The sequence below is a fragment of the Octodon degus genome, unplaced genomic scaffold, assembly GCF_000260255.1.
Source record: "Octodon degus isolate 3935 unplaced genomic scaffold, OctDeg1.0 scaffold00039, whole genome shotgun sequence".
Taxonomy (NCBI): domain Eukaryota; kingdom Metazoa; phylum Chordata; class Mammalia; order Rodentia; family Octodontidae; genus Octodon; species Octodon degus.
In genome coordinates, this window is record NW_004524615.1 from 11,080,681 (window position 1) to 11,096,185 (window position 15,505).

Consider the following 15,505-nt stretch of genomic DNA (forward strand, 5'->3'; position numbering starts at 1 on the left):
TGGCCTTTGAAGCCTGTGGTTAGGGCAGGGAGAGGGGTGCATGCTCTTAGGGTGTTTCCTTTTTTAGGCCATTAGGCTTACCTTGAATAAAGACTGCACTTGATGGCCCCAATTTTCTAGCCACAGAAGTGACACTGAGGATGGTCATGTCCGAACGTTGGTCTGTCTAGTTGCATGAATGCAACTATTTACAGCAAACTGCGCAAGCCGCTGTAATTCAGGGATTCACACTACCGTGTGATGGCAGAGTGGATAGTTGGCCCGGCCTAGATTGTTGTCATATATGGTCTGTAGAATATCACCTTCCAGTGTATTCATCTTTGGAATCGAGGCAGAATCTCATTTCACCCTAAAGTGGCTGATGTTTTAGAAAATTTTTGGTCTTTTACTTAAGAAAGAAAACTGTCTTGCTGTTAGAGCTAGTCATAAAACATAAGAAGAGAATGTGGAAAATACAGATATGTAACCTACTTAGCTTTCAACACAAAACCATGTATCTTGACAACCTCCCTTTCCACTTACTACATCCTTTAAAAACGTATTATGTCTTCAGTTAATAGATTTAAACATGTGCTGAGCACCCTTGTGTGCGCTTCATCTTTTTTCTCCAGGTTACAATGAAGATCATAGCGATGTCACCTGCTGGCTTCTGGCAAAGCAGGAGAAATCGATACGACCTCCTGGTGACGTCCCTGGGTGTCGTGTGGGTGGTGCTTCACTTTGCGCTCTTGGTAAGCACACAGAGAAACTCCCTTCCAGTCGGTTACCCCCGTCCTGCATCCAGTCTCCAATCCCCCGTGTCAGCCATGGTCCCATGTTACAGTAAGCTCTGCAAAGACCCCTGGAATCGTGGCCAGCCTTCTGCCACCCTTGTGTGTGCCCCTATCCACACTCTGCACGTAGCTGAACCCTGGCCTTTCAAGTCCTAGTGTGTGTAAGCCACAAGGAAGAACTTGCGATTCTCATTTAACCTTTCGTTTTACCAGAGCTTACAAGAGTGAGCAAGGAAAATTGAATCAGAGATTAGGAAGCCTGTGTAATTCTGATACAAGCTGGCATCGGAAGGTTCACACCCTGATTTCTGAGCTGGAATGTAGCATCTTTCCTCCTCTATGATACTCATTATTATTTGCTCTGTGATTCCTGGTTACTTCCACCACCTGATTCTCTCCCAGACATTTACCTGCCATTTCTCTGAAGCACACCATTCCCATCTCTGTACCTATATTCTACTATTACTAAAAAGCCTTCACAGTTCATTCTAGACTGAAGTCCAGTTCCAAATCTACAACAGTGTGTACACTTGACTACTACTACCTAGGGTGGTGCTGTGCAAAAAAACAAAATATGTTTACTTTTGAATTTTTAGAAGAAATTTACATATTCAAATAATGGAACTTAACCAAAAAAAGGGGATACAGATGAATGTCCATTTTGTATCTGTGTATTCAAAGTGGCTAGGATAGATATATAGTTACATTCTCTTAGTGAATAGAGGGATTTGTTCTAATAGTGTTTGTAAATAGAATATCATGTCCGCATCTTGTACAGCAATTAACCACTGGGAAGAATGTATGCAATGTGTTAATTATTGAAACTGCCCTACCAATTTGATTTGAAACTGTCTCATTGCTATTTGTTTCTCAATAAAATTATGAAAAAAATAACATACCACAATTAAAGCATTGAAAAAAAGGAATTTAAAAAGAAATAAATAACAATACATTAATATATCTTCTAACCTACCCACATACAAAATACTGTCATTTAACATGTAAGCTATAAAAAGTGTTAATTAATTTTTTTCTTTTGGTATGGAGTCTTTGTGGAATTTACTTTTACAGTGCTCGTGCAAATTTAGATTGGCTGCCTTTCCAGTGTTCAGAAGCCCTGTGTGATTGGTGGCTTATGTATTGCAGCCTTGGAAATATGGGTCTTAGTCTCGACTTGCCATTGTCCAGCCATGATCAATTCCATGATCAATTTGTTTGTCTTTAGTAATCCTTTATCCCTTGCTTGGACCCAGGAAATATAACTTCATAATCCACCTATTCTACAGAGGCATTCTAGGAAGTCTTATGAAGTTATGTATGTAAAGCTCCTAAAGATTATAACCAACTCTAGGCATTATCAAAAATACCTTTGTTTTTATTAATCTTAGTTTTCCCCATTTTCCCATCTTCTTCAGTCTTAGATGGATAAACATCTATAACATAGAATCCACTTAAATTCATCAAAAAGAGCTTGCTCTAGTATAAAATTGTCATGCTAGTGAGCACATTGAATGCTCTTTTTAAAGCAGCTATTGTGCTTAACATCAGAGGCTATCTGAGCTTTTAGTCACTTGCATTTATTTTTTTAAAAGATATATTTGAGCACAAATTTATGTAAGCCACTATTGGAGGGCTGAGGAGAATGAAAAGAGCAAAGCAAAACAGTCACTGCTCCTGTAAGCCTTACACCTTGCAAAACTGAACAGACATCCCCTGCGTGCTGACCCATCAGTGAGAATAATGCTAACATGGGTCTGCTTAAGACCTTGTGTCCAGGTGAAAACTCATCAGCTCACCGTCCTAGAAGCTGTTGATTGTCATTACCATCAGAATGCAAAAGGAGAAGGTATGCACCATAGATCCTTAGCTGACTGAGGAAAAATAGACACCAAAGTCCAGGCTTTTATTTGTCTAAACAAGTATTTAGCTAAAAACTATTCCATCTAAGCAGAAAAACGAAGTAGGCTTCCTACTACCAGATGTCTCTAGATAGCAAGAACCTGAGCCCCCAAAACTAATGTATCTTCTCTGCTTGACTCTTTCTGTTCTTCCCAATAAGTCTGATCTTGAAAGGGTGTTTATCCATGGTCCTATTTTGCAGTGGGCCACTGGGAATGCTGGGCAGGAAAGTGCAGACTGTCTTCCCTCCAAGATGCTATGCGCATGCATTCCTTCACTCATGCCTCACCAGAGATCGCACAGGACCCCTTCCCAGGGGCCCATCTGTGACTGTTCTCATTTGGCTGGGAGAATAGTCATGCTTTGGCATCAGCTGAATGTCAAAGTTGTTATTGCAGTTGTAGCCGGTGAGATCTTTGTTTCTCAGAGGGAGCCTTCCTAGTCATAAAGCATAGAGTCATCTTTTGCCTTAATTACACATTTGAAGAAAGAAATGGATATGTTCCTGAGCAGAGGGAACTCTTCTGAAATCAACGTAGATGATGGGACCTGTGGCTGGCCTTCAGAAAGGAGTCTGCCTTCACCAAGCTACTTCAACCTGAGCCCTGCTTTGGGGCCAGGAGTCCTAATTTTTTTCTCTCATCTATCTTCCTCATGTCCCATAATCATCCTGTCACACACTGTCCTGAGAGGAACTAGCCAATGTGTTATGTGAAATAAATTTTGAAGTGCAGAATTCAGTTAAGCAACACAGAACCTGGAGTTTCATTTGAGATTTGATTCTGTAGCTAATATTTATTCATGAGTTTTGGCAGTGACCTTTTCAGCACTTTTTTTTTTAAAGATACATTTCTTATAAGAATTTTCACATTTTATTAAGCTAATTATTCAGTAGGCTTCACAGCAGACTTAAAATGAAAACTAGAATTTTAACGGGATCTTTTGTGCAAGCGATGAGAGGCTGTCTTGTTTGCGTTTCAGAATGCGTACACCTACATGATGGGCGCGTGCGTGATCGTCTTCAGGTTTTTCTCCATCTGCGGAAAGCATGTGAGTATGTGTGAAGAATCCTAACAAAGGTCACCTGGGAAGGCGCAGTGGCCGATGGACTTCAGCTGTCTTGAGTGCTTAGCGTTGTAGCCCGCAAATCATTAAATGATGGATGCACCTTGAGACCAATAATGCTAAGCGAAATAAATCAGATACCCAAGCTTAAATATCACACAAGTTCTCTACATGAGATAAGCAAAGTATAGATAAAGAGCAAAATAGAAGACAGCAACAGGAGATAGGTGACATAAAATAAAGACTAAAATATTAAATATTAAAACAAATTGAGAGCTTGTCTTGTGATTTTCCTATTGTTGCTGCTTAATTTGTTCTTTGTATTTGCAAAGTAAGCAATCATCCATCAAAGGTAACATATCAGCCATGAAAATAAAAACGAATGATCATACCAGATGTACTTTTACTTATATTGTTTTTATATTTACTAAAGGTAACTTTAGTGCAAAGAAAAGTAATATTTAATGAACAATGATGGTTCCATGGTTCTAGATTGGTATATATTCTTTGTTCATGGTCATGCATTTGTTCTACCACCAGTTTGCATTTTTAGAGACACCATATCCTTTTTGTTAATAATATTCTTTGATAAATATACTCCCTATATTCACATAGTCATCAGTGCATTTACTGTTTTATGGTTATTTGGCATCATGCAATTAGTTAAATTTGTTTTTTGTGAAAGTAAATTCGTATATTTGCTATAAATCAAAACTGCCCTTTACAGAGAACTAGAAATAAGAGAAAATGGCAAGCTAAAACCATGGAGTACTACTTTTATTGATGTGGCTTAAAATACTGAACAATTCGAAGAATGAATAGAATTTTTCAGTGTCTGATAGTTTTAGAACAATACTTACATTGAACACATAGTATAAAGCAACTCTTAAGTGATGAATTCTTGAGAACCAGTCTCTAGCCAGTCTGCTTGAGTGATACTACCAGACCATCCATGGCTTGGTAAACTGGTCCTTCTCTCCCTCTCTCTATCTCTCCCTGACGCCATATCGTCCTTGTCTCCAGGTGACGCTGAAGATGCTCCTCCTCACGGTGGTCGTGAGCATGTACAAAAGCTTCTTCATCATAGTCGGGATGTTCCTTCTGCTATTGTGCTATGCTTTTGCTGGCGTTGTTTTATTTGGAACTGTGAAGTATGGCGAGAACATAAACAGGTTGTGCATACTGATCTTTCTGTTCATTTATCATTACTAAACATTTTAGTAATAAAATGAGGAAAAACTTAATTTTTTTGTCTATAAAAGACTGGGGGAGAAGGGAAGGCAAAGAATCATTTGGAATTTAAAATGAAATAAAGTGCCCACATTTTAAATGGCATTTTTCCAATTGAAATAGTTATGCATGGTTACTTTAGGAACCCCAGAAAATTCAGAAATAAAGAAAACAAAAAGAATCCATAATTCTACCAACACTTGGGAGTAATTAATCCTAATTCCATCACTGTTCCTGGCCATTTATTACCCCCCAAAAATGCTGTACTTTTTCTCAATAAAATAATTTTGAAATGCCTTTTTCTTTTCAGCAAAATACGGAAAGTGCACTCAAAAGGGTGTTAGTATACAGAAAGGACTTTTCAAACATTGCCTTGACTTTTATGGGAGCATTTCACTTTTTAAGCATATTAAAACAACAAAGCCACAAATGTCCCATATTAAAGAAAGTATTTGTTATTTATTACATCACCACATAGTGGATCTCCTTTCATAGCTTAGACCACATAAAGGAATAAATCACTTTTTGTCGCCAAAACTTGCTCAGAATAAATGGTGATCAGTTGAAGGCCAAGCTTGAAGTGACTTATTCAGGCAGCTATATTTGCAGACAAATAAATAAACGAATTTTGGAAATGATAATGTAGCAAGCAAAATATCTGCAAAATCCCTGTTTTGATGATGACGAACAATGCTACCTCACAACAAACCATACTACTCACACTTTTTTTCTTAAATTAGGCATGCAAATTTTTCTTCAGCTGGCAAGGCTATTACCGTACTGTTCCGAATTGTCACAGGTGAAGACTGGAACAAGATTATGCACGATTGCATGGTAAATATCCCTCTATCAGTGCCTCAGCTTAGAATCAGCATGAAATTCTTTGGCAGTGCTATATGGTGGTGTCGTTCTTGTCAGCATCAAGACTTCGTGTACAAAGTATATCTCCAGGCCTTTAAGGCTAAAAATTGCACCTTTTTCATTACAATGTATTAATCATCATAAGAAAATATTCATTGACCCAACTGGAGCTATTGTCTTGGTCAACAAATAGGCTTCATATGAGCATTGTCCGTTCTCTTCAACCTTTATCGTTGTGACAGTTCAACAGCAGTACTCGCCTTCAATGTAACGCACTCACTAGATATTCACCAAGCCTGTGGCCAGCCCTGAGCCATCAGCTCAGTGCTCATTTTCAAGTTGAAGGTGTCCTCTGGGAGCTGATCCCCAGGGGTGCAAGCCACTCTTCCTCTGTTCCTATCTCCTCCAGGATAATTCTGCATCATCCTTCTAATCTCAGTTTAAGTATCAGTTCCTTCTGCAATTTCACTCCCCCCTAAGACTGCAGGTTATGTGTTCTTACAGTACTCTATGTTTCTCCCTGGTGGTCCCTCCCACAACTCCAGTGAATTACCAGCTTAAATTCCTTTGTTCCACCTGCCTCTTCCCTTCCTCTCTGATGCTGTCTTGTAGAAATTTCTGCAGTGGTGGAATCCTAAGCTATTCAATTCAGGAACCATTAGCCAGATGTGACTGTTTAGCATTCGAGGAACTAAATCTTACATCAAGTTTATTTTTATTTCATGCTAATTAATATGAATTTAAATTAAAATTGCCACATGGGCCTCTGGTGTACTGTGCAATATCAGCAGCATCAGAGGGGCAGGCTTCTGTCGCTCTTAGCAGTCTATTCCAAACACGGGGCACAGGCCTAGCACACCGGAAGAACTACACAACTTTATGCACCAGACAAAATGTACCAAATCAAATATAACCCAAGGCAGAATTAAATATAGTCTAAGTAAAAGTAACAGCAGAATGCTGTGGGAATGCAGGTGAAAGAGCTGCTCTCTGGCTGGAAGGAGCCAGGACTTTCTCTTCGAGGTGTTGGCATTTTAATGGGCCCCTGGAGAATGATACCTGGAGTCTTGTGCCGCTCCATAGCATCCCATAGTGCTACTCCAAGAGTGGGAACTACTTGTAACACAATTTAAATGTGAATTTGCTATGCAAAGTTAACCTTCCTAAATCATTACCCGTGTCTTAATTCCGAACAACTTTAAGTGCCTTTTTACTTTACTTTCTGTAATTTTATCAGGGTAGCTACTTAGGACTTGGAGCTGGCAGAAGTGGCAGGAAGCATAGTTATTGGAAGAAACCTGTCCATTTTCATGGTGCATGAAATTGCCTCTAACAATTACAAAGAACTTGGAATTCTATAATGTCAAAAACACAGCACAAAGGAAATATTGGTTTTGATTTATTCTTCAGATGACTCACCCAGTGTACATGGTATTTGCCAGATAACTTTGAAGTTAATAATAGCTTATATGGCTAGGAATGTGTTCACTAACTACAGACAGAGAATTTGTTTTCTTCTCTTACCCTGTCCTCCCCTCTTTCTCACCACCGCCTAGGTTCAGCCTCCATTCTGTACTCCAGATGAATTTACATACTGGGCCACAGACTGCGGAAATTATGCAGGAGCACTTATGTACTTCTGTTCATTTTATGTCATCATTGCCTACATCATGCTAAATCTGCTCGTAGGTAAGTGATGTTCATTGAATATTTTTTCATTTCTTCAATCTCAGGTACTTAGATAATTATGTTCAATTTTCAAGTAATTATCCTGGATTGCTTGGGGTGGGTGTTTCATGGCCTTAATTATAAATTATTACCTCTCAATGCAGAAGTTGGAAAGACCTTTAAAAGGCATGTAAATGACAGTTGATTGCAATTTCAAGAGTTTTGCTATTTATTATGATCATTAATTTCAAAAGAGCTCTTCTCATAGATTGCATTGAATGAACTTCAAGGAGGGCTACCTTGGTAGCTTCAAAATATCACATTTTTTGTTTTTCAAAGATACATGTAGTTAACCCAGTTATGGGACTACCCAGAACCAAATACAACCTTTAAAAACTGCCCTGGAACTCTTAACTAATAGTTCCAGCCAGCTGGCACCAATGTCTACACACACACAGAATGTGTGTTTGTGCGCATGACCCTCATGCTTTGGAGAGATGAGAGCTAGATGGAGAGCTTAGTCCAAGTGTGAAATGTGCCAACTTGGAAACCATGCTAAAAGCACTTGAAAAATTTGGCTTTCTAGCATGGCTGATAAAATCCATTATTTATAATAGATGTTTTACTTTTTCTAAGAAAAATGACAGCTTAACCTAATTGCCTAACTTCTGAATTTTTCTTCTGCTTCTTTTTTAGCCATAATTGTGGAGAATTTCTCTTTGTTTTATTCCACGGAAGAGGATCAGCTTTTAAGTTACAATGACCTTCGTCACTTTCAAATCATATGGAATATGGTGGACGATAAGAGAGAGGTAGAGGTCATTGTTTCATGCTCAACCCCAGAAAAAAACTACAGACAAATCTCAGAGGGTTCAGTGCTCTCATGGGTGGCAAGTCACATAAGTTGACTTTGAAAGGCCATGAAGAAAGATGCCATTGATACTTTAGGAGGCAAGGGGAACACAACAGGTCCTCCCCGTGACCTTTCCACCAGGAACCTCCTCTTCAGACTTCTGAGAGGTCAGTAAGGATAGAAAGCTGAGGAATCCTGAAGGAATGGGCTCTGGGCTCAGAGCAGGGACTGAAGCCGCCAAACGGACAGTGTGCTGTGGCTTCGTGATCACTTCAGTCTCCAGCAGCCATCCTGATGACAAACACAGACGGGTATCTAAGTAGTCTCTGGGAGTGCTCGTCCAAACTGCCTCTGTGTTATTACATGAATATTTTGATCACAAAGATTACCCAAGATTTCAGAATCAACCGCACCAGCAGCAGCCTCTCTCCTTTGTTTCCCCCTCCCCTTCACCTCCTTTTCCTTCTCCTCCTCTTTCTCCCCCACCTCGTACTCTTCTTTGTCTTCTTCTTCCTCCTTGTCCTTATCCTCTTTCCATTCTTCATACTGGAAAGCACTCAAGCTCAGGTCGAGGGACTTAAAGATAGACAAAGAAACAGGATGAAAAGAGCTTGCATTTTAATGGGGGGGGACAAAGAATTATAGGTAAAATAATATTACTAGTAACAGTGCAGGCTGAACCTGTGTAATCCAAGCATCTGAAATGCTTCAAAATTTAAAACTTTCTGAGCACCAACATGACACCATGAGTAGTCAGTTCCACACCTGGCCTTATGTAGTGAGTTGCAGTCAAAACATGAGTTTGCATCTCCAAACTAATAGTGTGTAACTTTACCTTCAGGCCACATGTATGAAACATAAATGAATTTCATGTTTAGACCTGGGTTCTACAACCCATACATTTCATTATTTCCCTTGTATATGCAATTATATCTGGAAAAATACCCAGATTTTAAAACACTTCTGGAGCCTGGCATGTCAGTAAGGGACACTCAGTCTGTATTATTTTAAGAGGTTGTGAGCACCCAGGTGAAGGTCAAGTGACAGACCAGAGTTGGAGCACAGTCAAGCTTTAGCAGGATGGTAGTGGGGCCTCCACTGAGGAGGCATTTGGCTTTGCATCTAAAAAGCGAAGAAAATTCAACCATGAAAAAGTCTAGGCAAGATCCAAAAGCAGTTTTAAGAACTGCTGATGTCCAACAAAGATTGGCAAGCCCAGGCAGGCATCAGGGTTCCTGGAGTTGAACCGGGGCCATCAGCAGCTCGCAGCCTTCTCTTTTCTCTCCATCTTCTTGGTAGCCTTCTGTGGTAGGGACCCAGTCTATCACCAGTTTCTTCTGAGATGGTAATCTGTGCCCAGGCACCTAGTCTAGCTCTCTCATCTGGGTCACTCCTGTGTCAACTGTCACCAGCAAGGCCTTGTGCTCCTCAGATACACACAGGGAAGACCACACCCTCAGTGTCCAGGAGTGCTAGGGACCGACAGGAAGCCAGGGGTCACCAGGCATATCCAAAAAACCTAGCCAGGGCTGGTGTGGTCAGCTGTGTTGCCTGCAGTTTATAGCTACGTGGGCCCGGAAGGAAGGCAGAGTTGAGAACCTCACTGTCACATCTACCAGTGTTCTAGTCATGCAGAGGAACGAAAGGAAGCAACCTCTCCATGGAGCCCAAGTTACAATGCATGTGTCTCAGTTACTTCCCTCATCGCTGGGACAAAATACCTAACACCCACAATTTAATGGGAGACGTCGCCCATAGTGAGCTGGCTCCACGGCAGAGTGGCATGGCAGATGGACATGGCAGAAGAGAAATTGTTCAGGGCATGGAAGACAGGAAGCAGAGCGTTAAGGGAGGAGCCAGGAGGGAGACTGCCCCCTCCAGGCCACACCCCCAGTGACCTGTCTCTTAACCTCCTAACAGCCAGTCAGCTCTAAGCCCTGTAGGTGAATCACCTTTCCAAAAGCCTGACCTATGAAAACACAAGGCTCTCAGAAGACATCTAGCTATAAACTGCGACAGGTTTGCAAGTCTTAGCATCCAGGTCACGCACGCGTGCGCTGGCCGTGCCTGTGCGCAAGCATTCTCAGCACGCAGTAAGTGCACGTAGGAAGGAACCGAGTCTCAGGATGGTGTTTTGAGTAGCGTCAGCTCCAGGAGAAGCTGAGGGCTCTTGCTGGGCTGCCTGGCTGCAAAGAGCTCTGTGTCACGATGTTCCATACACAGGAGAAGCTCGAGCCAACTCGGCTGCTCCCAGCACAGGTAACTGTGCCCGTGACCAAAGACGCCCACCCTGGGCATGCCGTGCAGGCCTTGCCCCCGGGGCACGCTGAGACTGTGATCGAGGCTGGGCATGGTAGCGAGCACCTGTAATGCCAGCGCTTGGCAAGTTGAAAACAGGAGGATCACTACGAGTCTGATCTGTGTAGTGGGACCCTGTAGACCCTGTACTAAATACATTTTTAAAAAGAGGCCAACAGCAACTTTCTTCTCCACGGGTGCTAGTTGTGCTATCTTTGGAGAAATAGCTCCTGTTTCAAGTGTTGCCCTGTCTTCATTTTATGCCATGAAGAGTCCCCCCCCACCTCCGGCCGATTCCAAGCGAACCTCCAGAAGGTCTAACCCGGGCTTGCTCTGCCCCCAGGGCGTGATTCCCACCTTCCGCGTGAAGTTCCTGCTGAGGCTGCTGCGAGGGCGGCTGGAGGTGGACCTGGACAAGGACAAGCTCCTGTTCAAGCATATGTGCTACGAGATGGAGAGGCTGCACAATGGCGGCGATGTCACTTTCCACGACGTCCTGAGGTAGGAGGCGTTTCACAGTCCGGGGGCCAATGCCAGGTGGGGTCCAGAGAGGAAAGCTGGGATTCTCAGAGGCCTTGGGAATTTAATGAAGGAGTCTGTCCAGAACCTACAACGCCACCGTTCTGTAGTTGTACAGTGAAACTACACTTTCCATGCGTGAAGTGATTTTTCTCACTGTTACCTGGAGATCACTTACGGTGAGGCATATGAAGCAGTGGCCTGACATCCAGGAAGGGGACAGCAGCAGGGGCCTGAGAAGCACAGTTCTGCCTTTTCACTTTGGGATGAGGGGGACTGTCCTGTGTGAGTGAAGCCACTTGCTCATGGTCACCTGTGGCAGAGGTGGGGCTGACCACAGTGCTCTCCCTCAGACACATCTGGAAGCTTCTGCAGGCCCACTCGGGGATGGCTGCCTGCTCAGTTACACCACCACCACTTCCAGATTGTCGTGAACACTCAACATGCAACAGAGTGGGACCAGAGCTCTGCCTTTCCTTCTCTCTGAGATCTCTGCAGTAGTAGCCCCCAGGGCTACTGTGACAAAGTGTCATCAACTGAGTGGCTTAAGCAACAGAAACTGACTAGCTCATGGACCCTAAGGCTCAAGGCTGAGGTGTTGGCAGTGTTGGTTGCTTGAGAGGTTGGGGTGTGGAGGGGTCTCTCCCGTGCCTTTCCTCAGCTCTTAGAGACTTCCTGCCAGTGTTTATCTAGTAGAAGCAGCACCTGAGCTCCCCTCAGTGTGAATACAGTGTTTTCCACGTGTATCTCTCTGTGTGTACACATGTGTGACCAAGTTCCTCCCTTTACAAAGATACCATTCACTCTGGACGAGGGCCCCACATGCTCTGGTATTGCCTTCTCCAAGCTAGGGACATCTGAAATGTTTTCTTTGCAAATAAGATGGAATCAAGAGATTCTAAGAGTTATGATCCCAGTATACCTATTTTGAGGGGAAAACATTTGGCTCATAACAGATTCTTGAACAGGAGCGTCCGGATTAAGCCTATGGCTTGCAAAGGGAAACAATTACACTCTTTATTCTCAATAATTGTTACTGGAAGTGCAATATTTTCTCAAATGATGAAGTTAGTCAACAAGGAACAATAACAATAACAATGTCTTTAACTGGCCACTAATAAAAATCATAGAGACTTTTAAATCATGTCCCTGCCTGCCTTGAGTGGCATCTTAAAGTATCATTCTTGTTCACCAGCACTTTAAGTATTTGACATCACTTAACCTCAACTAGATGTTATTGTCTAATGAAATGATAAAGAAGCACTGGGATGGGAGAGATAGCTCGGCATTCTAAACACCTGCCTGGTAAGCACAAGGACTGGACTTCAATCCCCAGTACCACATGCCATGCTGGTCCAGGAATCCTGGGCCACGCCAGCCACAGAAACAGTATGGTGGCCCAGACCTGTAAGCCTAGCCCTGGGAAGACCAAGACAGGAGGATCACTAAGAGACCTAGCTGTGTACTGAGAACCTATGCCAAATAAATAATAAATGAAAGATTTTTTAAAATAATAAAATAAAGAAGCATTTATATTACTATATCAACACTTTCGTACAGAAAATAATTTGAGAATTATGTTTCAGCATAATGGATTGACTTTTTAATAATGCATATTTCATTATATGCAGCTAAAATATTATTCTCAGAAATGTCCCCCTTGCCAGAGGAATCTGTGCCATGAAAAAGTTACAGGAACTTTTAAAAGAGAAAGTTAAAAAGAAGCTATAACTCTCAGTAGCTACTGTGATCATGTTGCAAGCGCCTGACAAGTGTTGGATGCTCTGTCACAAATTGTGGGAGAATTCAGGTATTCAGAAATATCATTGTGGCTAGAAGATGAAAAGAGATCAGATCAAAATAGAAAGGAACTGGAAAAAGTTCTCTGAAATTATCTATTTCACCTTCCATGATTCATTTCTTCCACAGGCAAGCCAAAAAGCAGAAAAAGGTAGGGTGGAAAACACAGGTGAATAACAGAGGACACCATCTCTCTCAGAATGTCAGTCTTTCCTGTGCATGCTAAGTGTTTAGACTGAATATGTGGTGCGTCTACATGCTGTTGTCATTAACACTGAGCCTTCAAATCTTTTGGGGGGCAGAGATGCATGAAGCAGGTATGCTGCAAAAATAAAGGGAATATTTAAGTTTTTAGAATGTAGTCTTAGAAAAAGGCACATTGCTGCTCCCTCCTCTTTAAAATACTCCCTCTTACTTTGAAAATAATTATTGCATTGTTATTGACAATTTCTGAAGCAGCTCTGGAAGTCCACTTTCCTCAGTGTCTTTAGTTGTGCTGCTGGGCCAGCCTTGAGGTCTTGAATTGATTGAAAACATTTACTGTTCATGATCCTTTTGATGTTGAGAAGAGCCAGAAATTGCACAGTTCCAGACCTGGTGAATAAAGTAGAGCGGCACACCCTCATGCTTTCACCAGCCTGCCTTCCACTGGATGGGACTCAAGCAGTGGCATTCACTGTTTTGATCAGACCTTGCTAAGACAGTCATGGAAGACTTCCAGAACTGCTTCAGAAAGTGGCAAGAATGATGGGATAAGTGTGTTCCAAGCGAGGAGCATTTGGGGTGGGTGGGTAATGGCAACATGTCTTTGACTGTGACACTTCTTTACACTTAAACATCTGCTATGCAGTTTGATCACACCACATCATAAAAAGAAAGCCAGCCAAAGTCAGCGTGGTGTTTCTGTCCTCTCCCTGTTCCTCTGGTACAGTGATGGAAACAAACAGTTAAGGGTGAGATTCTTGATGAGGTGAGGGACGAGAGGAAGAATGAATATGCTTCTTTCCTCTGGACTGGGCAGATGTCGGGCGCCCTCCCGTCCAGCAGGAAAGCACTCAACACGATTTGTGCAGCGGAAAGCTTTAATCGTTCTCCTGAGTGGCGCGCCCCAAGAGAGCGCAGTTCCTCTCTCCGTCTTTCCTCTCTGTGTTCGTCCTTTCGCGCGGGGCGTCTTTTTTATATTATCACACTACCCAATCAAGGGTTGATACGTGTTACAATGTCATTGGTTACGTTCTCAGGGAGGGCATCTTACATCATCATAGATGGGGTGTACAGCAAACGCGGAAGCAGGAAATGAGCGCCATCTTAGCATGCTCGATGGGAGGGGTAATCTAGCGCAGGCTCCGAGGGTTGCAGCAGGCCTCACCCAGTGGTCTCTAGGGATTTGGTTCTGATGCCGCAATTCGCAGTATAGGCTCTCTACAGGCAGAGACTTATCAAAGAGAAGGCCAATCTCCTAGGGCCCCACAGAGACGCCCTGCTATAATTTGGGCTCCCGTATTGGCCCTGAGCACAGGACATGTGGCCCAACTGGAATCTGGGACTCTGCTGTTACACAAGCTGCATAGTGCTGCCTGCAGGGCCTGTGTTCCCCTTTGGCTGGAGACCCTCAACCCCAACATGCTGTGAGTTGCCTCATTGCCTTGGGCCTGATGTGACCTGGCAGCTGTGTGAGCTTCACTCACTACTTTTGAGATCAGTTGAGCCATGGACTAAGTGGGAGACAACATTCAGCCCTGGCTTGGTAGCCCCTGAAAGTAGTGAGGAAGACAGAGGAGGATAAGTGAGATAAATTGGGAGGAAACGGGAGTGGGGCACGCAGGACACACAGCCTAGCATGTTAACCAGCTCTAAATGTAAAGACAGTATGGGGGGAGCATTGTTCCCTCTGCAAAGAAAGCTCCAGAGTCTGAACTTAGGCATCTGGCAAGGTAAGAGAAAGTATCGCACCACGTAGCTCTTTTGTTGGCCAAGCACTTACTGCTTACTGCTCTGAGTATCTTGCAGAATACTAACTCATTCATCACTCAGCCAGGTAGGCACCAGGCCTGTCTGCACTGTACAGACAAGGCAGAGAGACACAGTGTAACCAGGCCAAGTCATGCCCCTGGTAAGGCATGACGTCAAATCACTGCCTTGGTTGGCCTGAGCGACTTCCTATCTGCACCCTGACACTCTGAGGGTCTGCACCTCAGCAGAGTCAGACGAGAGCCCCTGTGCTTCCCCATAGCATGCTCTCCTACCGCTCTGTGGACATCCGGAAGAGCCTGCAACTGGAGGAGCTCCTGGCACGTGAGCAGCTGGAGTACACCATAGAGGAGGAGGTGGCCAAGCAGACCATCCGCATGTGGCTCAAGAAGTGCCTGAAACGCATCAGGGCGGTGAGTGAGCTGCGAGCCTGCGGTGTGCCTCCCCACCCCACTCCAACAGCACGGGAAGAAAAGAAGAGAGCCCCACCCCAGCTGACACAGAGCCACCTGCCACTACCTGGTCCCCTTACACTGTGGCCTCTGCATCCACTCAGAGGGGCCAGATG

General features: G+C 43.3%; 1 protein-coding gene across 1 annotated transcript in view; it reads left to right on the forward strand.

The window, feature by feature from the left end:
- Positions 1 to 15,505, forward strand: part of Nalcn (sodium leak channel, non-selective) — a 357,549-nt gene that overhangs the window by 334,872 nt on the left and 7,172 nt on the right. Inside the window, exons 31-38 of the mRNA XM_012514741.1 lie at positions 579 to 731; positions 3,654 to 3,722; positions 4,761 to 4,909; positions 5,708 to 5,801; positions 7,385 to 7,517; positions 8,193 to 8,308; positions 10,991 to 11,148; positions 15,200 to 15,350. Of these exons, the coding sequence (XP_012370195.1) occupies positions 579 to 731; positions 3,654 to 3,722; positions 4,761 to 4,909; positions 5,708 to 5,801; positions 7,385 to 7,517; positions 8,193 to 8,308; positions 10,991 to 11,148; positions 15,200 to 15,350 (1,023 nt within the window). The remainder of the gene's footprint in view (positions 1 to 578; positions 732 to 3,653; positions 3,723 to 4,760; positions 4,910 to 5,707; positions 5,802 to 7,384; positions 7,518 to 8,192; positions 8,309 to 10,990; positions 11,149 to 15,199; positions 15,351 to 15,505) is intronic.